This window comes from Lampetra planeri, chromosome 12 (assembly GCF_965212315.1).
Source record: "Lampetra planeri chromosome 12, kcLamPlan1.2.h2, whole genome shotgun sequence".
In the NCBI taxonomy this organism is placed as follows: Eukaryota; Metazoa; Chordata; class Hyperoartia; order Petromyzontiformes; family Petromyzontidae; genus Lampetra; species Lampetra planeri.
In genome coordinates, this window is record NC_136118.1 from 5,189,856 (window position 1) to 5,217,021 (window position 27,166).

At 41.9% G+C, this 27,166-nt stretch overlaps 2 protein-coding genes across 9 annotated transcripts in view; one reads left to right on the top strand and one right to left on the bottom strand.

The window, feature by feature from the left end:
- IDUA (alpha-L-iduronidase) overlaps positions 1–27,166 on the top strand; it is a 54,218-nt gene that overhangs the window by 2,931 nt on the left and 24,121 nt on the right. For 5 of the 8 annotated variants that reach the window (XR_013585924.1, XM_078599255.1, XM_078599257.1 and 2 more), the window contains one exon: positions 3,497–3,637. Coding sequence is in view for 5 of the 8 variants with exons in the window: in XM_078599255.1 (XP_078455381.1) it covers positions 3,497–3,637 (141 nt within the window). In the remaining 3 variants the exon portion in view is untranslated. Of the gene's footprint in view, positions 1–3,480; positions 3,638–25,972; positions 26,905–27,166 lie in introns of those variants that run through there. The other 3 variants (XM_078599259.1, XM_078599261.1, XM_078599262.1) reach the window with 3 other exon arrangements.
- On the bottom strand, positions 4,496–26,519 carry LOC144721556 (sulfate transporter-like). Its single transcript, XM_078599263.1, has 6 exons — positions 26,302–26,519; positions 13,020–13,448; positions 11,486–11,689; positions 10,224–10,588; positions 9,321–9,504; positions 4,496–8,640 (listed from the first exon to the last, which is right to left on the bottom strand). Exons 1-6 carry the CDS (start codon positions 26,368–26,370, stop codon positions 7,618–7,620), a joined length of 2,274 nt encoding a protein of 757 aa, XP_078455389.1. The 5' UTR covers positions 26,371–26,519; the 3' UTR covers positions 4,496–7,617.

The following is a 27,166-nucleotide window of genomic DNA, read 5'->3' on the forward strand; positions in this document are numbered from 1 at the left end:
GGATTTTTGCACAGCGTTGGTGTACGGTGCTTTTTTTCTGGAAGACTTTGCAGTTTTTTCCTGGATGTTTCTGTTTGGGCTTAGTCACTTTAAGATGTTTTCTTGTTCATTTTTTTGTTTTTTGTTTGTTGCGGTTGCACCCGATTCAAGAGCCGAATGGCTCACAAGGCTATACCAAATAAATGAAACTGAAACTGACAAAGTACCGATCTAACCCAAAAAAAAACATATCATGGACGATATTGGTCGCGAAAGCCGACGCTTTAAACCAAAGTACCCGTAACTATGTTGCTATACTGCCCTCTGCTGAGAACGCGGACATTGTCCTACCCGAGATTGCTCCAGCTGTTTTCTCGTGACCTTTGGGAGTTGGTTAAACGTTAGAAAGTGTCAGACGTTGTTGTCTCGATTGTCTTCATGGTTATGTTGACGCGTGCTGATGAAATACAGGGGTCGCATACAATATCCTGAATTGTACTGCAATTACAACACAATGTGGTTAGATATCGCGTCCAAATTGCGACCGTATCTCAAGACGCTGTGCATAAAGAGTTGTCACGTTTTATTTTGACAGTCATATGCAGACGAGAGAAAAAAACCGGCGTTCCTTTTCTACATTGCCCAGTCTCTTCCTCGCCCCGACACTTCATCCCGACCTTTCCCTACCCTTTCGTAAACCGAAGTAGGCCTCCTCGATCGCAGTCACAATTCCTCATTCCCTTGCACACCACGGCAATCCAAAACACATTCCTGCGGAGGGAGCTGGTAGTAACGTTGGGTTGCTCAGTCAATGGCCAGGGTCAACGGCGGCGTGGTGTATTCCGCAAATACGCCCGACTGTGAGGGCGGGCACAAGCCGGCGTGAGTAGGTTAAACGTTGAGTTGTATAAGGGCACCACGGGGTGACCAGCCCCTCCCCACCCAGCCCCTCCCCACCCAGCCCCTCCTTGCACGACGGACGGACGGACACAATAATCCCCTGCGGGCTGGTGGAACCAGTGGGTTCCTACCAGTATCATTATTGTATTATAGCGACCCTTTAAATATATTACGCGCCTTACGAAAAGGCGCTCTTGTAAATATCGAATAAGACAAGGAGAGGCGAGTCAATGGAAACTCTTGATCGATGGTGACTGGGATGTTAACGTTGATCCGGGATTGGATTTGAAACCAGTGGAGGCTGATGTGGTCTCGTTGACAGTATGGGTGAGAAGTCTTGCAATGGCATTTTGGTTAATATTGAGTGTGGAGATGGGGATTTTGGGAAGCCTTTGAGACAGAGGCTCCATAAGTTTGATCGTAGTGTATACAACGTGTAAAAGAATTTCATTTTGACCTACAAGGCATGGGGAGGCAATCATCCACGAGTGGATTAACAAAGGGATGTACATTTTTGGTTTCCAATTAATGTATTTCATTTTATTTGACTATTGCAATATTCATCCTATTCTCTTTAAAAGGTGTAGGATAATAGTACTGTAAACGTGTTCCATTTTCGATATTAGGATATTGTCATGTGTAAGTATCTAAGAGTTTAAAATAACAGTGCATAAGTATAAGATAAATAATTTTTAACTACAGCCCCGTAATCTAGGGGTTGATGGTTTTTGTTTAACCAAGGGAGAATCGGTCGCTATTTCGTGTTACATGATAGACCTGGGAATTATACATTAATGCAATTCCGTGATTGCAGGTTACATTTCGTAAGTAGATGCGGTAGAGGGCGCACTGCGCACACTCTGCAGTGCTCAGAAGCGTGTTTTCATTGTTCAGATTCTTGCAAACTCATTTCCTGCCCACACTGACAATGCATTATGACCAAGAGTCCTAAAAGTAATGGTTTGCACGTGGCTTGCCTGCTGACATGCTCAAGTTCATACAATTACAGTACAGTATTGTGTTGATCCTTTGTGCGTAGGAAAGCCATGCGGCCACAGTGACCGTCTGCGGCAATGTCTCCAATGTGATAATTCACTTGGGAATGAGAATATATTCCAATTTTTGGAACTGCATTCTCGAAAAAAAATCTTGCAGAGGAAAGGTGGTGCGATTTATTATTATTGAAAAATTATGACTTTTTGGAAGATTTATAATTTATCCATTGCACTGTACGTGGTTGGTTTTGTGAAAATCTCATCACCGCATGAAAACAAAAGGCAGGCACCATACAGAGTACCCTGTTGTTTACTCAAGTTAAATGGACTATAGCTGCCAAGTTTGTTGCAGTGTTCTCAACCATTTGACTTGATGAGTATAATGTTGGCTGTCAAGGCATTAATGCGTTTTCCATCGCTGCTTGTGCCCAAAAACAAAAGCTTATTTTAAAAACAACTCAATACACTGTGAACCTGGCTCTTGAGTTATATTCCCGATCACCGTTAACATGTACAACAAGTGATATTAGAACTCAGATGACGTACACTGTTGAGATAAAGTGATGGATTTAGCTGGTGTGCAGGTGTTAAGTGGAATATGAATTACATCGCAGCGTCATGAGAAATGGAAAAGGCTTGGGAAGGCCTTCGTCAAGATCATGATTGATGATGCTATAAAAAGACCCCGAAAAAGACTAGTATCAAAGTCTTGCAAGTTGAACAAATGAAAATGAATACCAGTGGTGGTGCAGTGTTAGTCAAACTACACTAAAACTGTCTCGTCAGTTGGATTTCCTCCACGGCTAACATTAGTGGCGACTGCTATCAGAATCGTATCTCACTCCCCATGCATCACCTTTCAACGAACCGCACTGTCCAGTCTGGTGAAGGATGGTCAAACAACCCCCCAGGACTGACACAGCATTGGTAAACCTTCATCCAGCAGTGAATTGATAAACGATTGTAAATTATTGTTACATTAAATCATCGTTGAACCTTCCAACAACAATTTGGATGATAAATCATTGGATATCACGCTTCGTCGTGGCTACTGTGTAGAAAGAAGGCATGGGTATCTTCACCAATACATCCTAGCCAGCGTGAAGTACATTCACATATCGTTCCCCCAGTAGAAGTACACCCTGGAACAGTCGCAGCTGGTGTTCAGGTGATAGGGGGATTGTCACAATACACGACTTAAGAGATGGCGACGACTTGGCAGCAGTGGATTGATCTTCACCGATGTTGAACATATTCGTGGTTCTTTCGGTAAAGTCACGTAGAAGGGAAATAATAAAATAATACTAATATAAAACAATACAAAATTCTCACGACGTTTCTACTGCAACACAAGCAATCATCATCAGGTGATGATGATCAGGTAATGATGATGATTGCTTGTGTTGCAGTCGAAACGTCGTGAGAATTTGCATCAGGTGATGATGATTGCTTGTGTTGCAGTCAAAACGTCGTGAGAATGTTGTTTTATATTTATAATATTTTATTATTTCCCTTCTACGTGACTTTACCGCAAGAACCAAGAATATGAATCCCTGCAGTCACGAAAGCTTTAAATCAAGATGTTGAACATGTTAGATTCGGGTTTGTCTTCTCCTTTTCAGCCCCCCTTTGCCCCACAATCAGGCCGACAAGTTTATGCTGAGTCCCGATGAGCGGCTCAACATGGCTTACGTGGGCGCTGTGCCGCACGGCGGGATCCGGCAGGTGCGCATCCACTGGCTGTTGGAGCTCGTTACCGCGCGGTGAGACGCACAAGTGACCAACTGGTCTGTACCCGTCACTCAGCACCTTGTTTTGCTTATGCATAGTTCGTGTTTTTCCTGCGCACAAACACATTTGCCCTTGACATGCCATTCATTTAAATGACGGAGCTTGTTTTTCTGCAACACTGCTGTTGTTATTCATGAATACAGAACACGCGATGGCCGAGCAGGGGTTCATGGTTGTGTCTGCAGAGCTCTCTGATGTGTTTTTGGGTTGTACTATACCTCGTGTTGTTTGGCATTTTAGCCATACGTTTAATCCCTTATAGGGGATCTTCGTCATAAACTGGATATCCAGTTACTGAAAAGTACCCAGCAATTACCACCAATATCCATCAACTTGACTTTACCGAAATAACCAAAGAATACCAATATCCAGTTTCAGTTCCGCATATGCAGGAACTTGATGTTGTTATTTGCTGCGTGCTTTTTCAGGAATTCAATATTCAGTTTCTAAAGGTTATCACAGAATATGGGATAAAGCCTATGGCTATATGCCTAACAACACGTGGTATAATCCGAAAACACATTAGAGCTAAAACAGCCGATTGGTATTTATTTTTGCATGCTTTGTGTTTGATGTAATTGCATTTTGTAGTTGACGGAACTACAGAATGTGAATGAAAGTTTCGTGTTCGAATAATTGTCATATGCGGGTTCTGATTTTACAGTATAGTGTTTATTTTCATGTGTGCAGAATATAATGTTTTGCTTAATGCTGTGAGAACTTAAAAATAAAGGACATTACATGAAACATATTAGTTAACAGTAATTTAAATTATTAATATTATACGAGTGCAAAAATACTGCATGGAAATTGGACACTGCAAATACAGGCAGATATATATATATATTTTTTAATCGGAATATATATGTTTCACAGAATATAGAGAGGGCACAATTGTTACCAACCCTGAAACATGTCTTCATTTATTTCTACCTATGCTGAATAATTTAACATACGCAAAATGTATAAGTTAATTTTACCATTTTCAACGTAGGTGAATAATAGAATGAAACTTCCCAGTTTACACAAACCAACGCCATCCATAATCACCATTAAATCAAGTTAGTAATTACCCTAATTTGGCAGGGTATTGAGGCATATACTTTCACCTGATAATTCCACAGAGACACTGCAAGATACATTAAACCCAGAAAACTGAGTGAAAGCACACATAAACATTCAACATATTGTCCACTTTACAGTATATAATGTATATAATGCAAGTGTATTGCAAAAGTGTATCATCCTGCTGAGTAAAAGGGGCTAAAAAAGGTAAAGGTGCAGCTCTGCAATGTCTTGCTCACCCCACTGGTGGCAGAAGGGCTTTCATGAGAGGGAGCCCTCTGGAAGGCATTTGGGTTTACTCTGCCATGATGGCCAAACATCTTGCAAGAGGTGGGTTTCCCACACTTTACCCCACCACATACTATCTGCCTATTGACGAACTGTGGTGTACCCATTTATACTGCTGGGTGGACAGAGGTGCCCATTGTTTTAGCTGCCACGCCAAGATATTCAACCAGGCGAACTCGAGCTTGCAAGTCCAATCTGCTCACCATTACGTCACAGTAGCATCAATAAAAGGCACAGTATAAGGGGATAGTACCTGACATGGTATGCTTTTAGTATGTGAATTAATAAAACACACCTGCATTGCCATCTCTGCTGGTTTAGTCATACATACAATTTAAAATGTATAATCATTAAAGATCAATACATTATTAAAAATTCCCCCTAGAGTAAACTACTGCATATATATTGTGCAAAGTTCCTATGACCACACCCCCCAGAATGTGCCTGCTATCATTGGATCTGCAAATCTAAGCAGGATTGAGCCTGAATAATTCTTGGGCAACCACCGTACATAAAACAGATGTTCACAGGCTTGCGGGGCTATGTTGTGGTCGACACAGAGTAATTTTCACACAATCCCTTGTTGTACTGTTTGTCTATGCTCCCTGCCATCAGAAACCCACACTGACCAACGTTGCAAAGTCTGGTCAAATCTCTCCCATGACTGACATGGCATGGGGAGGTCCTCATCCAGCAGTGTATTGACAAATGGGCTTCACATGTAAAATACGTGCATTTTGTGCAATGGTACTTTTCTACGTTTTTATTCATTAAAAACATTACATCATCACGTGCGAAATCTCAAGCTTAAAAGTGCATACATTTGATTAAAAATGAGGCCCTCTAGCATGTTTATTCACATGCCTAATTTTCATTGCGGACGATTTATTTGGCCGTGACACCAACATATCTCCTTTTTGAGATATATCCTTTTGAGCTATATCTCCTTTTTGAGATATATCCACTATAAAACATCAAAAATCTCATGAATACTTTTCCCATAACGCACTCAAACACATAGACCACCCAGCCACTGCACAGCATTACAGTACAGTTCTGCATATATATTAGCTTAAATAGAAAACAATGAAATAAAATAACAGAAATATTACATGTAATGTCGCTTCGCACATGTAAGGCTTGGTGTAGGTATATACACCACAGGGGTGGGGAACATACGGCCCAGGACTTCATTGCATAAAGCCCTTGAACAGACGAGGCCCTACCACTTCGCAACAACCTACAGACAATATTTATCTGTTATTGCAAGCTTCTTAGCCGTACTGATCGGTCACCTTTCAAATAGCCGTGAGGACACAATCCTCGCGTGACCCGAGTTGAATGTAAAAAAAAAATCCCCCGTCCATTCTATCAGGTAACACCGTGATTTATGATGGGTAACACCGTGATTTATGATGGGCAAATAGACGATCACCTCAGTTGCTCTCAGACTTCAACTGGTCCATGTTTAGGGTGAACTGCTCAAGAGGTATCTTGCTGTATCACGATATCTGCTCATGGACCATAACCAGATATGACAATGAGATCTTGGCCTGGAAACACGGTTAATGTTGTGGCACGCGAGTGTTTCATTTCTAGCAGCGGTTTAAGGCACAGTATGTGAAGGACTAACAGTCCACTCTTTAATGTTTTTTTAGACAGTCTCAATAAAAGCAGTAGTTTAACGTAGCAAGTAACTACTGTATGTGTATGACAAACTTTAGACAGCTTGGTATTTAAAAAAAAAAATCTCCCAAGAGTTTATTGGGCCCAAAACAGATATGCACTGCATCAACAACTGCAGTAAAGTAATATTTGCTTCATTATTTCATGCTATTTGCATAAACCGTAAGGTAATTAGTACCTGATATGTCTATGTGGAAGGTTTAGACTTGTTGGTGTTTCCTTCACGTGGTAATGTTAGATTTAACCCGGTCAAGCAAACCATTGACTGTACTTGTACACTGACGACTGTTAAGGCTACTCAAAACTAGCTCCGAGCTAGAATATACGCAACTACTGTGCTTCAAAGTATTTTTTTTGTACTCTTTTAAAAATATATTTCTGTGTGTATATATATATAAAAATGGAGACTAAAATTTGCATTTGTTACCATATTTGCTACAAACAGTTGAATTCACTTAAGACGAAGCCTAACCTTGACTTATATATATAGTCAAATGCTCATGGATAGAAGTGCTTTGGTTTTTCATGAGGAAAGCATCTTTCCTCCCATCTCAAGAAGACAATACTCTTATAAAGCCGAGTATTTACAGTACATTAAGCTGTGCAACATTTTTTTCTTTTCAAAAATAGATTTCACTTCCAAGTGCTTGTGTTTGATCAGAATATTAGTGCAGTTGATTGGTTTTCATTTCAATCAAATGCTAAGTTTGTAGTTTCTGTGTTTGTGAAGTTAGTCATAAACTGGCATCATCTATGGCACTCTACATTTACTGTACATTGCATTCATATACCTCGTATGGTATTGTTAACGCATGTTTTGAAGAACTCAAAAATGCAGTAAATGTAGCCAATCATATAAGGCTGTGCATGTGCCAGTCAGCAATCATTTAAAAACGTCTCGTTTGATTGCCTCCTAAACTTCAGAGGCTCCCACCTCCCGATTGACTTCCAACCCATCGATCGCTACGTTGTTGTCGTGGTGACTTTTCCTTTCTTCAGCCTCTGCGTACAACACCGCATCGTGGATTAAGCAGAAGGTCAGGTTGTCTTCGATGGTGGAAATGCACTTTCCCCGATGGAGGGAGTCCATAACCGATGGGTTGCAGCATGCCAGGATAACCCTGATGCCAATACTCTGATAGTCCTTCATAATGGACTTAACTGCTCCTACACCCACCGAGTCCATGAACTGCATTGCTGAGCAATCAATGACTATTGTGTGAAAGTCAAATGTCGGCAGAATATTATTTAACTCTAACATTGCTTGCTTGTTCACGATCTCTCCGTTGTCGCTGCCCGAAAGCTTCTTCCGCTTTTGCAGCTTTTCCTGTCGTTTTTTCTGCGCTGTCAACACCAGCGCGGGATTGACTTGGGTCTTGAGAGAGAGCTGCGACTTGAAATATTCCTTATTGGCGTAATAAAGCGGCGCGTCAAAGTGAAACACGCGCACGCCGGGAACCTCCGCCACATTGCTGTACGCCTCTAGGTCGGCGTAAAAATTGTTGGTGTCGTGCACGCACCCGTACAGCGCCGCTCGCGGCCTCTGCGTGCGCACGATGAACACGAGCAGCGACACGCAGACGCCCACCAGCAGCCCGATCTCCGTGCTGATCAGCGCCGACGCGATCATTGTCACGAACCAAATGGACGTGTCCACCTTGCTCTCCCGCCACATCCGCGGTATATCCAGGAACTTACGGAACGCCCCGCGGAGGTTGACGATGGTGATGACACCGAGCACGCACTTTTGCAACGAGTAGAAGAGCGGGGCAATGAGGAGAAGCACGAGGAGGAGGACACCGGCCGTGACGACGGCAGACATCTGTGTCTGGCAACCCGTGGCCTCCTTGACCAGGGTCTTGGCCAGGGCGGCACTCGTGGTGAAGCTGTAGAAGAAGGCGGGCACGATGTTGCAGAATCCGATTGCGATCATCTCCTGAAACACAGGCATAGCAAACAGGTTCATAAGCTGGGTTTGATCCTGGGGCAAAGGGGAGCTGAGGAGAAGATAGTCATGAGTTTGACATCATCAGACATTGTCTATCCACTGCTGGTTGAAGGCCTCCCCACGCCTTCATCTTTCCTCTCAGTCCAGTGTTGATGCTGTTGATCTCACTCCTGCACAGGAGCTGATTTAATTGCTTAATCACTGCAGCAGATGTCCTCTTTGATGTGTAGCTCAGATATAGTTGTCAAATCTCAAACAGCTTTGTTTTACAAAAGCTTATTTTGCTCTATTGTTTCCTGAAAAGTAAAAATACATTTGAATTTTAACTCTATTTTTGGAAATACATAACAAACTTGTGTAGAGAAAGAAAAATGCTGTTTAATATTTAAGAGGTATTTCAAAAGCAATATTATCTTCTTGGTTCTTTCGGTAAAGTCACGTAGAAGGGAAATATTGTTTATTTTTTATTTTTATTTTATTATGTTTTATTTTTATTATTTCCCTTCTACGTGACTTTACCGAAAGAACCAAGAAGATGAATCCCTCCAGTCACGTAAGCTTTAAAGCAATATTATCACTCAACTTTAAACAGGCATTTGTTAAAATATTTTTTAAAAATCTGCATTAGTCCCCATATCCTTCGCTTCTGCAAGAGTGCCGAGGCGGACCTGGTTGGCACGGACGGCGTAGCCGTGTTTCTTGGCGAACATCTCGGACAGCGAGACGGTGATGGCGAAGCCGATGATGGCGATGGGGACGGCGTCGGCGGCGATGCGCGGGATCAGTGTCCACTCGGGTGCACGAGGAGGCAAGAACCCGGTGGGGATGTGGCCCGCGATGCTCGAACTGTAACTGCAGCACAGCAAATCCACGAGTAATTAATGTTTGATTTTTACAAGTGCGGGTTATTGGGGGTTACTTGACCATATTTCACCACATTGGCCAGTGCTGATTGGCCAAAGTGTGGAGTATAAACGGTGTAGCATAGTACAGTATTAGTGGATTTTGTTGAACTGACCCTCTTTTGAGGGGCTTGGTATACTGGTCGTGGGTTTGATCCTGACCCTGACTCCTGTATATTTGGAGTTTGCACGTTCTCCCCGTAGTTGTTTGTATTTTTCTCCGGGTCCTCCGGTTTTCCCCTCCACATTTAGAAACATGCGATTCGAGTATTTGGCTGCTATAAATTTCCACGTGATAAGCCACTTAATTGAGCTATCATTTGTGGCCAGGTCTCTGCTGAAAAGGAGCAATATAGCTCAGTGGGCCTTACATGGTAAAATATAATATAGTAAATAGTTGACAACATAACAGTAGCCGACAATACCTGCGTGGTGGTCACCCATCCAAGCATCATGCAGGCTCAAGCCAGCTTAGCTTCCAAAATCTAACAGGATTGGGTGCTTTCTCGGGTGATTTGGTCATTATGTCAGCATGTATTATTTATCTAATGACAAGTTGCCACATCTCCAAGTAAACAACTTTAAAGACTTCCGTTTCAGCAACGAAAGAGGAAGAGGAGGCTATGTTGGAACATCGCGCACAACGCGACACAACAAACGACGACTTACTTTTCCTTGAAGCCGCCAAAGTGCGACGCCAGCGTGGCTGCGACCACCACCACCAGCTCGATGGGGAAGGGGGCCTTCAGGCGTGCCTTGAAGTGTTCATTGAGCTCCTTGGCGGGCACGAGCACCAGGATGCAGATGATGCTGGTGACCACGTCGCACACGTTGGTGTTGCCGAGCTGGCTGAAAATGTGGTACCAGGTCTTGAGAAGGGAGCCGGCGCCGCTGGTGCGCGGGATGTGGATGCCCAGCAGGTACTTCATTTGCGACGTGAGGACAGTTAAGGACGAGCCGGTGACGAACCCACTCAGCATGGGCTCCGACAGGTAAATTGAGACGAACCCCATCTGGAAAATTCCCATGACGACCTGAGCAGGGCGACATGGGTGGAGAGAAAGACACCAGTGCAAGGGTTTGTTTTGCGCTCCATAACCTAGCTCATACGAGGTATGTAATGATTCACTCCTCAGGATATTTGGCGAATTGTCACGATTTAGAGTTGAGATTTTGACTCGAGGCTCAAATGTTTTTTTGTCTCATTTTACTGGCTCATACAATTTGTTTTGGATCCACGTGCCTGAATGTGACATTTGCATATAGTTTACATATAATTTAAATTAATTGTAAGGAATCGCTTCTCACAACACTACAAGCACATTTTAATGTATGTATAGTGAGCGGCCTGCTGCCGCCTTGTTCTAGCTCCTGCGAAGGGCTTCTCGGCGCTACGCTCCTTGCTCGTCATCCCAACTGATGCCCTCCCCCCCTACCCCCCAATGTGTGTAGATACTACTGACTCTATTGTATGTAGGATGTGTAGGCATATATGCCCAAATGAAAAAAAATTGGGGGGGGGGGTTGACAAATTTTGGAAACCTGTTGGATCAACTTTTTACTCCCACATTTTATATCAAATATAAAATTGGCATTCGGTACATTTTGAGAATAAGATTCACTGTATTATTTATTTTTCAGGCATATTTACTCCTGATGGTATGCTATTGATATCATACATTAACAAAGATAGGAACTTGAATGAAGTAAAACATTTTCTTGGAGTAATGTATCAACTTCTCAAAATGGTTTACATCGATATTACATTTTTCTTAAACCCTTTATCTCTCAGATTCTATACCAATGCTCATTTAACAGTTGCATAAACCATTACTAGATCGAGTTTCATATGAATGACCGTTTATAATATTTGTATCATTGGGTTGAACTTTCTAAGTGCAAAAGTGATGCTGGTAACAATGGCTATGAACCTGGTAAACTCCGGCCATGAACGTGACCGTGGTGCCAACAGCAATCGCAAAGCAGCTCCGGCCACAGGGGAGCCCCCCGATCATCACTGTGAAGCCATTTTCTTCATCGCTGATGGAGAAATTCATGCTGTTGTTGGCGACGTGATCGTGCCCTTTAATGCCCTCTTCGGCAAAACCAGCCACCTGCAGCTCTCTGTCCACCACCTGAAACGGGATTCAATGCGAACAACTCAACATGAGAAACCTCATTGCATTCTGGGGAGACTGCAAAAACGTACAAACATTTGATCCGCATCACATCAAACCCATGGAATGAAAACACTACAGTAATATTCGGTTTACGAAATAGATCTGTTCCATGTTTTCTCTTCGCTGTTGGAAACTTCATTACCAGAGGTAGCTATAACAGAAGAGGTATAGGGGGGATGCATTTCCTGGGAAGAAAAGGGGAAAACATCAACTAGGCTCAGTGCCTTCTGTATTATCAGCACCTGGTCGAGTGGAATGTCACGCTGTGTCGTACTGTCCAACCAAACATTTAACATTTTCTCCATTTTCTCAGTAACACTGCTTCGTGTGCGTGTTAGTTTAGTGGCAGTTAGGTCACTAGATTGCTGCAGAGAAGCCTTTACTTTGTCTGCTTGGTTTAACGTGCTATTGAAGGTGAACTGCGCAAATCCTAACGGGCACGCCACTTCACTTTTCATCTTTCCCGCCTCTACCCTCTTAATGATCTGCCTTTTCGTTTCCGAAGAGATGGATTTAAGCCGCACTTCTCGCCGAATAAGGCCACTCGCACTAGATGGTCGTTTGGATGATGAAGATGATGATCACTTTATTACTGCACATGATACAATGTTATGAACACGAGGAGCTTGAGCAGGTGGGAGAGGGAAGACTGGCGAAGAGTGCCACTGATTGGGCCAAGTGAGGGAGACTCACAAAGCTCTTCACTGATTGGCTACTAATAATGTACGGTAAACAAACTGCAGTTGGTCGCATGCATAGGGCACGTTCAGAATTTAAAATGTTACTCTCTTTTTTATTCGCTTTGCATGATTTCTGAAGATTTTTTTTTTCATTTTGCCAATTTATTTTGCGAGTGATATCTCTGAACCAGTTCCACGGCTGACCTTCACTAACTCGCATTGACCAGCATGGTGAAGTCCAGACAAATTACTCCCCATGACAGGTATGGCGTAGGAAGACCAAAATCCTGCAAATGTATTTTAAGCTGCTATGTTATGGTTACAGAAAAATGCCACCAAACAGGAATCCAGCAAAGCAAGAGTAACGCTCGTAGAAGGAAACCAAGGCAAAAGACAAGCCGAAAAAAATATGGTGGAACAGGCACTAGAACAGAGAAGAATGATATGGAAGCATCAGTAACACATGGCATTTGATAATTGCCAACAGTGGAGACTGCTGCAAAAAATTGGTTGGACCCAGCAGCCTCCGTATAGGGTCTGGATGGGACAAAGGGGGTGTACATTTATATACATTTGTATTATAGTAGTATAAATATTCCACACACCTGGCCAATCATGAGACACAGCACCCCAAAGATGCCCACGGATATGTGTTTGGAGGTGCCCATGAGGAAGTAGATGATGCAGGCGAAGAAGGACGTGTAGAGTCCATAGATGGGATCTTGTCCAGCCAGCAGCGAGTACGCGATGCATTGGGGCACCAGCAGGATGCCCACGATGAGCCCCGACATGAAGTCGCCCAGTATCCATTCGCGTACCTTGTACTTTGGCAGCCAGCGCAGTACGGGAAACAGGTTCAGGAAGAAGGATTTGAGTTCATGGGGGGAGCAGCAGCAGTTGTTGGCCACCGTCTTGGCCAGCGCCACCTTTGCATTGAAGGGGGCCTGCTCCCGTACATGCAGACGTATGCGCACGCACGTGCCTCCATCCCCACGAGGCGGCTCCGTGCAGCCATTCCCGACGGCCACCATCTCCTGAAGGGACAGTAAACAAGGAAGAAAAATAACGCTATGCATGGCTTCTGTAACGCTTCCCAAAATATGTTAGTCCTCAACAGTATTTACATTGCGATAATAACTATGCGTTTAACTCCTCACAACGAGGTGGTGTCACACAATGACCTTGGTCGACGAGGCTTATCCTTTAAGCTCTGGATTTAAGTTGCGGGAAAGTTTGCAATCACTGTGGCTGGTTTTCTTCAGGATGTGTCCCTAATAGCAATGCAACTTTATACGAAGGTTTTGTGTATATTGGATCATTTATTAGCATTATTGTGAACCCTCTGCTCCTGATAGACAGATGGAGCTGGTGCATTAATGCTTTACACCTCGGTTGGAAAGTGTTAAAGAGCAAATTAGTGTCTTGTTGGGGGGTGGGGGTTCTATGACCATATTTCGCTACGCTGGTCAGTGCAAGTTGAATGGTGCGTGCATCCGGGATTCATTCAGATTCACTCACCACTGATGTTAGCCATGGCTGGACATTGAACTCCGTTTTCTGGGTTCATAGATTATCGGCCACTGCCCCACTCAATCGCTGATGTGTATTTTGTAAGAGACCAAACTTTTTAAAAATGTATTGGAGGCCAAGTACTATACTGTGGGTTTTTTTCCCCCAAATTATCTGGCTTATGTTTAGCAAATGTATTTACAATTTAATCTCGCTACCAGTGTTGAGAAGGTTTGTTTCAGAATAGAGTAAATAGTAAATGCTATTTCAGATAAATTAGCCGTGAAAGATTTTATCAGGTTTACTACCTCGTGTCATGCAAGGTTCCTATACCATCTGGTTATTGTTGCATATTAAGTGGATAATTTTACCATCAGGCTGACAGTGTTTCAGCCCCGAAGCATAACCTTGTTTCAAGGTTACGGGGATTGCAAACGATTGCGGGCACGATACTATCCATATCAAACAAACCGTAAACAAATGTTTAACGCTAAACATAATAAGGATACATTCTGCTTTTGCTGTCATTCTGCATTGGTAATTTAATTCAGCCAACTCTTGCAGACATTTGGGATATCAAATGAATCATATGAAGCTTGCACATTTTTAATCAGATTTTGGTGAACTTTGAACAAAAAACACAACTGGTGTTAAATATTCTACCAGCATTTTTGTTTACTTGACCATGAGAATTTAGATGAGTGGATGACCCTTTAGAATGGCGAGGAGGGGGGGGGAGTGAGGGGGTCAGCCCCCTCCAGCCCCCCACGACAGGGCTGACCTATTTGCTTATAGAGTATTACTCTAGCTTCATAAACTCAACACAAACGGACTTTATCTTGCGTGTGAAATCAGGTTAGCTGGCTTGCATTAACTTAAACTGATTCTCCTGCGTGGTTTCCGAGATATACCGTAAATAACTATGACTGGCACGAATTTAGAAACGTAATGCTGTTCAAACAACGTGAAAGAGTTGACAAAGTCCGCATTAGCGCCAAGCACAAGCTTGGCGCTTCCATCGCCGGTGAATGAATGACTTCGATTCAGTTGCGGTTTGAACACACAAGGATGACTTTCAGTGAAGTAAAGCATTACACTGGCCAGGGCTATAAAATCAAGTTGTGTGCCCTCTTAGACTAACCTTCCATTCATTACAGACCGGGCTTTTGTGGGCGTGTTGTGAGTGTCCTTGTTGTAATGACGGAGGTATTCAGAGGAGGAAGAGAAACATTGTGTATATTTAAGTAGAAGGGCTTAAAAATACCAAGCCTTTCCTTGTGTTCGTTTTCTTCAAGGAGATCTGTTATAGATTTCTTACTTTGTCTCTAGAACCTGCCATAATCTGTATGCAGTACGTACACGGTGCAGTTTATTCTGTAATATCAACATCAGTAACTAAATCTTTAATTTACATGAGCATTTCTTCGTAGGTGCATGCAGAGGATTTTAGAATTTCATGACAAGATAAGGAAAGCATTTTGAAAGTTCACAATATGTAATAAGAAAGTATTATCTGCACAGCTAACTCTCAGTGAACTATGAAGAAGGGTCATGCCCAAAATGTCACCTATTATGTATTTTTCCTTTTAGAGTCAGTGTTATTGACGAATGTGTTGAGTTTTCCTCATCCATAACTGTCAACGCAGCATTACCAAATATTTCGCTGAATTATCAAGGGTCTTTGGAGGCGTGTGCATGTGGCTAAGACAAAACAACAGCACATATATTAGACTTTTAAACATTTGTTGGTTACATGTTTACAATGAGAGTGAAGGCAGAGAACACACAATTCGTTTATTTCTGCAAGTGATCACTTTACTTGCTGACATGTTTGTGGTCCTGTGTACACTGGGGTAAATGATCTTTGAAAAGTAAGAAGCGGCTAATAACATAAAGAGTGAGAATGTAAAGCTAACCTATTTCCTGCAGTCACGAAAGCTTTAAGTCAAGATTTAACCTATTTATTTTCTTTGCAAACATGATTAATCCACAACATGGATAATCCACTCGTTAGCTGTACCAGTAAGTAGGAAGAGGATGTTGTGATGGTTGGGGCACCTGTACATGGCAGGTTCCTGAATAATATATTAGAGTGAACACCCAGAGTTTAGCAATGAAACAAATTGCCACCTCTGAAGGTACAAAAATCTAGATCATGGGAAGAATATCGCACAATACCAGCAGAGAACTGCATTTAAATGAATTTTCTTGAGTGCTGTATTATTATGCAGATAACGAAAACTGGGACTTGGAATGCCCCGGTAAGATTTACAGAATTCCCAAACAGCTGCCTCAAAAAGAGCATGATCCTGGGAATACCAGAATCGGTGGCAACCCTAGCTGGCATCCAAAATCTTCAAGCCAACTGGGGGGGGGGGGGGGCATTCTGTAAGAGGAGACCTTTGTATGATGGGCGTTGACCTTACAACAACTACAGTCATCTAGCAGAAGTGGTGCCAACGTGTGTAAGAATCAATATTACCTGTGATGACCTGTTGACTTTGAGTTCATACCAGAGGTGGGACAAAGTCATTGTTATGCAAGTCCAAGTCGAGTCGCAAGTCATCAAATTCATGACTCGAGTCTGACTCGAGTCCAAGTCACATGACTCGAGTCCACATCTCATAGGTGGGACAAAGTCATTGTTATGCAAGTCCAAGTCGAGTCGCAAGTCATCAAATTCATGACTCGAGTCTGACTCGAGTCCAAGTCACATGACTCGAGTCCACATCTCATAGGTGGGACAAAGTCATTGTTATGCAAGTCCAAGTCGAGTCGCAAGTCATCAAATTCATGACTCGAGTCTGACTCGAGTCCAAGTCACATGACTCGAGTCCACACCTCTGGTTCATACCGATTGTGATGGTATCACAGATGTATGTCATAGGAACATTTTTTTATTTAAAATAGTACATTTTTAAAAGCCATTTATTTTTCGTCATTGTGTCATTTACATGATTCGTTACCGTGCCAATGCATTTCTTACAGTAGATGTATACATTTGGAAAAATACTTAAGATTATAATTCCTATCTTTCTTGTTATACTTAACAAGAATAAACTTTGTAACAAATTTCACATAAAAAATGTAAACGATATATTTCAATGAGTGTACAGTATGTTTGTCGATACTGTATTTACACGTTTTCCTCACGAATATAATAGAACATAAGCTGAAAAGTATGCAAAACATGCTTGGAGTTGCACCAAGAGATGGGACGGGAAGTGGAACACATGGATCAAAAAATCAACTCAATTTAGTGACATCATAGTGACAGTTTATGCTCTCGTCAAGGAGCATAAAACCATCAAGCAAACTCCGGTCATCCTCGCAGCGGCTTTTGGCTATCCATCGAACAAAGACGTTCACTGCATCGTGCGCTTTCACATGCGCTTCTGTGGTCATCTAGAATGATCTTCCTTCCGATATTCGGAAGCCACTGGAGCTATGCACTTTTAAATCGAGATTCAAAACTCATTTCTTGAGAAACGTTTTTGTCTTAAGTTTGTTGTCCTTTCCCCGCATCTTCAATTATCACGGTTGGCTCCATAAGGTGCGAAAGAAGTTCTACATACATTCATACAATGATCTGCCAAGTAGAAGGGATGACGACCAATGGAAGAGTGGTGACATGATGGAAATCGCCTGAGAAAGACCCCCATGGAGATGGAGCGATGAGATTAGCTCATGTGCAAGTCCATCGCATGACTGTGAGCAGATCACAACACGGGGAGGCCCTCATCCAGTTGTGGATTGATCATGGCTGTTATCAATAATAAATATGCAGTGAAAAAAACTACTTTCCTGTGAGCTATCCACCTTGAGTTTTATTGTATCTACAAACAGCAACTTGTCAGCAAACATTGTTGTTGTATACTGCAGGCAGGTAGAAAATCCAATTGCGACTGGCAATAAATAGTACCGGTTTTCTCCAGGTGCAGCTGAACCCTTCTGCTCGAAGTATAGGTCAAGCTTGTGATGACCATGATCTTGTAATGGTCATCATTAGGTCACTGTTCCTTCCTTTTTTTTACCATGTATAACCAGTTTTTCGAGATTGGACAAAAAAAGACGTTCAACTTTTAACGTTGTCCCCCCCCCCCCCTGTGATCACTGGTACCAAATGTGCTCGCACATTTATAGTGTTTTACAACCCCATTTTGGCAAAGTGTGAAAACACAACGTACTTTAACTGCAGTACAGTTGACCTCCGAAAAGAGCCAACCGGCTGTTTTACATGAAGTCACGTGTACAAGTACTGCAGCTGCTCAGAAGTAAAAAAAAATGAAAAGGAAGTTGACCAACACAAGTGGCAATACCAGCGCGTGTTTTTTTTCTTTTTTACAAACCAGCGCTTTATAATGTACATCGCCGGTCGTGGCGATGTGAAGGCGTTGCCCTCCCACTCACTCACCATGCCTTCTCAGTCGCATGTAGGGCAGCACCAACCCTGCCATGCCCAAAGAAGCTCGTCCCAAACTGCAGCAGCCCGTGCTCAATGTCCACTTTTTATGCTAATGTCTTCCTGGTGACCTTTCACCACCGGCAGCTAAGAGTGGATTGGTTCCTTCTCCAAAAGGCGCCACATCAGCAATCATCCCACATCGGTTGTGACAGAACGAGTGTGTCAAAATACGTTCAGTGCGTGCACGTGTGTGTGTGTGCGTTGTAATGAAAAAAAATGAGAACTAGACGTCACATACCTTTTTAGATCAACTTAAGTAGTCGTGTATATCAAAACCACAATGTAAGCAATTTTTTTCCGCACGAGGAAATGATGTTGGAAACGCGTTAAGATGGTGTGCTTTGACTAATGTGATGCACATTAATAGAATGTTGACAAGAATGAGCCACCAATCCCACTGGAATACAGTTTCCTTGGCATCCAAACAATATGCTTAACAGAGCTTGGTGCGGACTTAATTATACAATGTCATTACTGTGTATATAATCCCATGAGAATTGGTTTCCACTTTTTTCTGGCAACAAAACAGGTGTTGAGATGTTAAAACACCAAACTGAAACCTTTTACAAGGAATCATGTCTGCATTAACCACAATACCTATGGTCAGAATGCAACCAAAAAACATACTCTGATAATATATGCATTGTCTTTGAAACTGATTGGTCCACACCAGAGACAGCTTTCTTTTGAGCCTATTCTCAAAACGGTGTTAGACCAGAGGACGCCAAAAGGCATACAGCACAAAGACAACTGAAACCTTTTACAAGGAATCAAGGTTTCAGTTTGGGGTTTTAACATCTTAACACCTAAATTGTGATTTAAAGCTTTCGTGACTGCAGGGATTCATATTCTTGGTTCTTTCGGTAAAGTCACGTACAAGGGAAACAATAATAAGCAATCATCACCTGATGATGATTGCTTGTGTTGCAGTCGAAACTTCGTGATAATTTGTATTGTTTAATATTTTTATTATTTTATTATTTCCCTTCTACGTGACTTTACCGAAAGAACCAAGAATATCTTAACACCTGTTTTGTTGCCAGAAAAAATGGGAAAACCTATTCTCATATTTTGGTACTGGCAAAGGAGGTCCCATGATATATAATCCTACTTTTTAATAATATGCAACTTGCATTCGGAGAGCAGTCTTTTTGACATTTAGTAATGTGCGCGTGCATATCTTCGTCATATTTTATTAACATAAAATGAAATACATTTTAGCCTTTTTATTAATGCATAACAAGACGAAAGCCTCCACCACTGTGCTGGTCCATGAAGGCTTATTTTACCAAACTGGAAAGCGCACATTGGAAAAGGGGAGACCTTGTACGAGTTCAGTTATGACTTGCCTCTGATGTTAGGCATGGCCAGGAGTCAAACTTAACACACACCATAGATGTAAACTCTATTAATCACGGAGTATGCGCTGTATTAATAATTTTCTCAAACTATACATAGATTTTGTTGTTGTTCATGTTACTTTTTAAATAAGTGCTATTTGCTCACTGCAAACGACGTTGTGATGTTTTGGTCTAACAGGTATCTTCAAACCAAACTGTCACCTCTATAAGTCCAATGAGACAATTATACCAATACATTATGTAACATCAAAAATGCAAGTGATTTTATTTCATTTTGCAACATAAACGTCTGGGTGGTCTCCGACTCGAACTTATTGGACCACAGAGCAATGCGGGTTTATTATTATTTTGCCGTTTACCAACCGCACCCTCTGAGCCTATTTGGAACAGAGAACCATGGCAATCGGATCATTGTGGTTAGCGTTGGCATGAATTGCCATAATAACTTCACTAATCAAGTCACCGTTAAATATTTATTAGTGCGTCAAAGGGGCGAGAGAATTGAACTTTAGATTTGATCAGGCAGGCCATGATGGTGCATGTGATGTTGGCATGGTTGGATGTTCAGCGTAATGATTTCCAAGTCCAAGGTTCACCCGCTTGTGTACTCGTTTCAGCCCACGGTTAAAACGTGCTGAGAGGGGTCCATTATCAAGGCTCTTCTTGTTTGTGACTGTCAATAGAGCCTTCAACAGGACCACCACACTAACCACGTGTGGGTTTCCATGGCAGTGAATAGTGATGTGATGCTCTTTGTTATACCCTACTGTGCGTTGTTCATGCATAGTTTAGAATGCTTAAATAGAATGAGATAAGAGGACTGGGACATGTACATCTAGAGCTCTTTTGTGAGTCCACAGTTTGGGTCTCACCACGCCATGAGTTGACCTTACTTCGCCAGGCTGGTTGGCAAGGGTTTGGCGAAAGCAGGGAAAACAAACGTTGCAACATAGTACAGTCAGTACAACAATGGATTTGTCTGCACTGCCCCCCGGTTGACAATTTAGCTCTGCAGCAGCCAACATCATCTTCTTTATACTGTACATGGTGGTCACCCATTCAAGCTCTATCCAGGCTCAAAACATCTTGCTTAGCTTCCAAAATCTCACGAGGTTATAGGTAAGAAAATGCCTGGTACAGGTATATTTACATAAAACAGAGTTAAATTCAAATCACGTAGGAATGCAGCCACATGTTGCTCATTATTGTGCCTCAGAGCGTCTGAGGGGACATCGTAAACATGATCTTCTGGCCCCGGTTTTAATAATTTAATGTAGATTACACTGGTCTGTATCCTATGATGTTGAAAGGGTCCAAGGTTAACTCTGCAAGTGAAGGTTAGCTCTGTAAGTGAAGGTTAACTTTGTAGGTACAAAATGGTCATGTATGTAGCTGAATGTTTCGTAAGAATTATGTTTTTAATGCTCTGTAATAATAATAATGTTGAGCCCTTTGCCAATTCACAGCTGGATGAAGGCAACTTCGCTGCACGCTTGAGTTCTTGAGTTCAGTCTGTCAGGACAAGTTGAGATATCACTTAAATAATTAATTTATGATTTTAAAAAAGATGCTTCCACTATACTAGAGCGCTTTGACAATCGAACTGCTGATTAATAGCCTCCCCACGCCATTGTTGGTGAAGGTGATGGTTGGAGCATACTTCACCGTGCTGGTCAGTGTGGGCCGGTAAAGGGTGGCTAAGGACCAGTCCAGATGTCACTTGCTACCTATGTCAGCCGTGGCCTGGAATTAAACTCGGGTTACCTGGTTGATAGTCCGATGCACTAACCACTGCTCCGTTTATCATACTGTATGCAGCTATGTAAACATTTCACATGCATAATGAGGCTAAAGAGCATATTGGTCTGTAGCACTAATTTTTTACAGTTGAGTGGATTGCATTGGCAGTGGTGCAAAAGGAAAAAAACCCTAAAATACCACATTCATCAATAGCATCGTCTTACAACAGAAAACATTGAATACAGAATATACATAATACATCAGCTGATGCTTATGAATGGATATTGAGGGCAAGAGATCCTTGAAGAAGTGCCATTGACTGAAGCTTCAGCCGATTACCGTATTCTCTGGATTATAATATGCACTTATTTTACTTGTACGTATTTGTTTTTAAGTTGGATGCATCTCATAATCCGGTAGGTGCATGTGCATAACCAGATTTGTATACATTTATTGACGCTGGGTAAAGGTTTTGTGTCTTACTTTCCAGGACGTGTTACAAACTGGAGAATACGGTCTGTCTGTTGCAAGGCGGTGCTATTGACGATGGTGGTGAGCTTTTTGTTTGTGCTTAACGGTTATTCTTCATTGGGCATTCGTACAAGTGCATTGGAATCAAGATAGGTTTCCCACATATGCAATCGATGGTGCATTTTTCTAAATAGTTTGGAAAAGTACTGGTTTTAGTTGTGCAATATACGGAACGGCATGCCAAGTGAACTTTGCTGGGATAATTAAGTTTCATGAGCGAGCGTTCATTGACCAGCGAGTTAATAAACGTTGTGGTCTTCTTAGTCATGCGAAATCGGTCAGGGCGCCTACTTGTTCGAGCTTCTGATGCAAAAGAACCGTGGGGGGGAAAAGAAAACTGTGGAAAAAAAGAAAACTGGAAAAAAACCCTCGTTGAATGTTTAGCCATTTTTTTGACATCACAAAGTTAATTTCTAAACATTGCCAAACAGTAAAAAAATTGGTTGCACGTGTATTTTGTTCCAAATTCGACATGGTCAGGCCCTGCACAATCACCCACGTTTGAGTGATTGTCTGATGGATGTATATTTTTTTTACCAAGGGTGCCTTAATTAGAGCTCTGTTATTTAATAAAATGCGTATACATCACTGGGGTGGAGTGGTGGTGCGGCGGTGAATGCACTGCACTATAACTCCACGGCTGAAATCAGTGATGAGGGTTACATGAACAGTCCGCTTCCCACGCCAAACCAACCGGCACCACTGATTAGCACAGTTGGCTTTGTACGGTGCAAATGAAGTTCAACATACATACAACCTGCACACTATTAACACAGTATGTACAGGATTTCATCCAGCACTGGATTGCCAAAAGGGTTCTTAATATTTATGATCATTTATCATAGTATACCGAGTAGGAATGTAATCTGCATTGTTAAAACAATTATGTTTTTTTTTATTTTTTTAATGCACAATATATGAAGAAATTAAGAAATAAAACTGCTAAGTTGGAATGAATACGAACAAATAAAAGATAACATGAAGCAAGTTTCTCAACAAAATTAATTAGTTTAATGTCAGCTTCACAACCAATATCTACTGAGGTTTTTTGGGTTAAATAGCATAAAAATAAATTTGTCGTTAAACACACCATCACCAAACACAGCCAATGAGTAAGGTTTGTTACGTAAACAAACATGCAAATACTCGTTCAGCACACCGGTGCGTTGGAGAGTAAACCCACAACATTTACAATTCGAGTACGACGTTTCACCGGTAATTAGAACAACCAGCATCATTAGGCGACAGCCATACTTGTGGATAAATTATCCTGTTTCAGTCATAAATATAGGGGGGTAAATATGATGTCGTCACTGTGAGCCAATAAAATACGTAGTTGTTCTCGGGGGGATAACTAGAAAATACAGCAGAGTGTGTATTCCCTCGGAAAATAATTGAAGATGCATTGGGATCAAACTAATGAACTAAACAGGTGAAACCTTGATTTGAAGCTTTCGTTACTGCAGGAATCCATACTCTTTGGGTCTTTCGGTAAAGTCACGTAGGTAGAAAAATAATCGATCACGACGTTTCGGACGCAACACAAGCGTCCGTCATCAGGCGAAAAATATAGATCAGAAACATGGACACTTGACTATTAAGATGTTACCTGCATTTCATTGCCTCTTTCAAGATATTTTGCTTTGCCCAACCAACATGTTTAACGAATGGGTGTTTCGCCATAATAAGGAATTTCTTGGAGTGCGTTACAATTATGGCCGTTCATCAATACGACTGCGATAATTTTTTTGAGCGCAAGCCTCTATTGGAATGTCACGTACAAAGTTTAGTTGTTGTCAGCCTTGTTTATCTGCGTAGACAAGCTATCAACGTAACCTTGTTTGCCCACGCCAGGCTGAACAACCTTGGCTCCCCGTGTTATTACGAACGAGTGTTTAATTGCTTCTGTGGGATACTACATCAGGTCCAATGTTGCAAAATGAGTTGGAAATTGTGGCGGTTTCACCTATTTAATTAAAGCTTATGTCTGTTAATAGCCAGTAAGTTGTGTTAGATTAAAGACAAATGTACCTTGGATAGCAGGATTGATATATATATAGCTTGTGTTCTCGGTAGTGGCAGAAATAAATGTAGGTAAAGATGCATGCATAGGTACATTCTTGGAATTACACTTAAGAGATGGGAAGAGGAAAAGAAATTGGAGAACTTACACACGTTAGAGACGTCATATCTTTTACTATGATGAAAAGCAAGTGGGCCTGGGAAGGACACGTTGTACAAATTTAGGTGCCGGCCAGCAGTGGTCGGGTCAAAACGACAGGGGTGACAGGCAAAGGAGTGGATATCCAACAGAACGATAGAGACAGCTCAACAACAATACAGCAGCAGCATGCTGGATTGTTGCTTTGCAAGACCGTGAGAGATGGAAACATTTTGAGGGAGGCCTTTATCCATTAGTGGATAGATCATAGCTCAATTGATCTGTCCACTGATGGATGGATCTATCCATTCTAAATTGAAAACCGATTATTTTATAACTACTTTTTGTGTTTAGTTTGATCTTTCCCAGTACGTCCGCTGATCAGCACAGTTGGCTAAGTACGATGCGAAAGAAGTTCAACATACATACATACATAGCTAATGATGACGACGAGCAGCAGAACAACATTTTTCTTAACGTCATTCTCGTACGTGCACAATGACATCCAGTACGTTTACTGTAACGATGACGCAAACAGGTGGTCATTTTACACAATGAAACTTCTTTTGTTCAGTTTTAGGGTCACGATGAATAAACAAGCTTCTTTCGCATTGTACTTAGCCAACCGTGCTGATCGGACGTGCGGAAAATATTACAATCGTATTATCTCGCGTCATACTTTATCAGACATATTTCAACCTTGACTCGAAACTGCAACGCCTTCACATAAAATGCTTTATCAATATTTATGACTGAAGCCATGAAAATTGTGCATAGCGCTCAGTCAGTATTTTAAGTTCATCATTCATGTCGCTTACATAGCAATCGTGATCGCTTTATCATAATACGCAACTTCGAATAACTTTGTTTCAATCTGTTTGCTGTTAATCCGGTACATCCCAATTAACATTTAGATGTTAGAACAATTTTAAATGAACCATAGCAGTTTTCTGTATTCGTTACTCCCACCTCTTCGGTATTGCTATATATTACGTATTCCAAAATTGCTCCGTCACTTCAATTCAAATAAATGTTTATTTGTTACACGGGAAATTCTGTTTAGCCAGTTACCTAGCTAGTTTTAGTAGCAACCTCCCGAAGCTACTAACAGAGTTACTGTTGTGGTGCAGAGGAGGCCAGCCAGCAGCCAGCCCGAAAACTCGAGGCATAGATTATGTTTAATGGAAGGATAGATTTCGTGGTGTGGTGATGCCACGGTTAGTACACTGCACTACAAACGCGACGAACGGAGTTCGATTGCCAGCTACGGCTAATATCGGTGGTGAGTTATCTGAAGCAGTCCTGATTATCCCTATTCCCCAAATTGCACTAACCAGTGTGGTGGAATAAGGCCAAATAACCCCAATGACTGAAATGCATGGGGATTGCCCGTTTCCAGTAGTCGATTTCCAAAAGACTGTAAAACAAATTATATACATAGATTACCAGGAAAGAAAGTCCAATAATCCATAGCTTACACAAATAAGTGTTGTCCATGATCAACACAGAGTGGTGAGAGAATGAATGGATAGTCGAATACAAATGAACAAAAGTCCCTTTAATTTATGCTATTTTTGGGGGGGATGCTGCTTCATTTTAATTGTGGTCTTTATAAGTTCCGTATAATTTACTTTGTGATATTATCTTACAAAACACACCAACTAATGGTTCATAAAGCAATACTGTCATATTTATGAATACTATATATTAGTAAGCGTGTTTCACATGCTTTCCCATTTACAAATAACAAGAAGCACATTAATTATGTTTATATTGTTGTCAACGAAATTTTTGTAACAATTTTTTTTATACATCCGTATTTGCATCAACTGAGATTCATCTTCTCTCATTACCAAAACACCACAAAGGACCCACAACTCAGCAAGTCAGATCTGGGATGACAACCAATTTCAATCTCCTAAAGGAATTACAGCAACACAAATCCCGTGGCGATATCCCACGAAGAATAATTATTGGTCTACCCACGTGCACCGCAATATTTGTAATTGACCCTCTTTTCGACTCAACAACTCAACTTTTGTTGCCTTTCACCGAAAACGAATCAACAACGACAAAAACTCAAGTTAAACCACTGGATTGCATTTGCGTGCATTGCTCACCGTCTCCTCCGCGGCAGGACCGAGCAGGTGCTTGTTGATACCCGAGTCCTCGTTCTCCTGCTCGTCCATGAGTGAGCTTCGTTGGCGACGGCGGCGGTGTTGGACGCAGCAGCAGCACCAGAGTGATGTGACAGCGACTCGCGCGTGCCACGTGCGGCTGCGGTGGCGGTGCACACAGCAATAGCCCAGCCTCCAGCATGGCAGGGGCAAGTTGAGCACATACAGTATTTAGGGAGAGGCGAAATACCACACAAGAGGGGCGGATACCCCACGTCATTCATTTACCGTACTCAAGCTAAACAACTGGCAATGAGTTGTGAATTCTAACGACGACGAGAGGAGCAAAGTTTGCCGAATTGACAATTTTGTGTTACTTTTTGTTTTTTAAAGGGAGTTTTAGGCAGTTACTGCGCGGTTTTGTTGTTGTTGCTTTACTGCACTAAGTTTGGCGCGTTCGTTAAGTATTGTCGTTCGGTGAGGTTAACCGTGGTAAGTGTTGTTGTGTAGGCTAACTTGGAAGCGAAAGGCTATCGAGGTAGACGTGGTAGTCGTAACTCTTGTCAGGTCGCCCGCATTACGAGTCGTCTGTTTCAAATCACAAACGTAATATCCCCTTAAAAACAGACAAGCACATGCACTTCATATGCCTGGGATCTGATTTTTGCGAGCATTGGTTTGAAAAATTTACTGACACCCCAATGCCATCATAATCCTGATTTAATATTTATACGTCAAGCTGAAAAGCCCGTTAAGGAGCGATGGGACCAACTCATGTGTCAGTGAGATGCAGTGGCATTGTAGGAACTCGAGGTACTGTATGCTGATGATTGTGATTAAACCACGGACGATGAGGATTCTTAGAGCC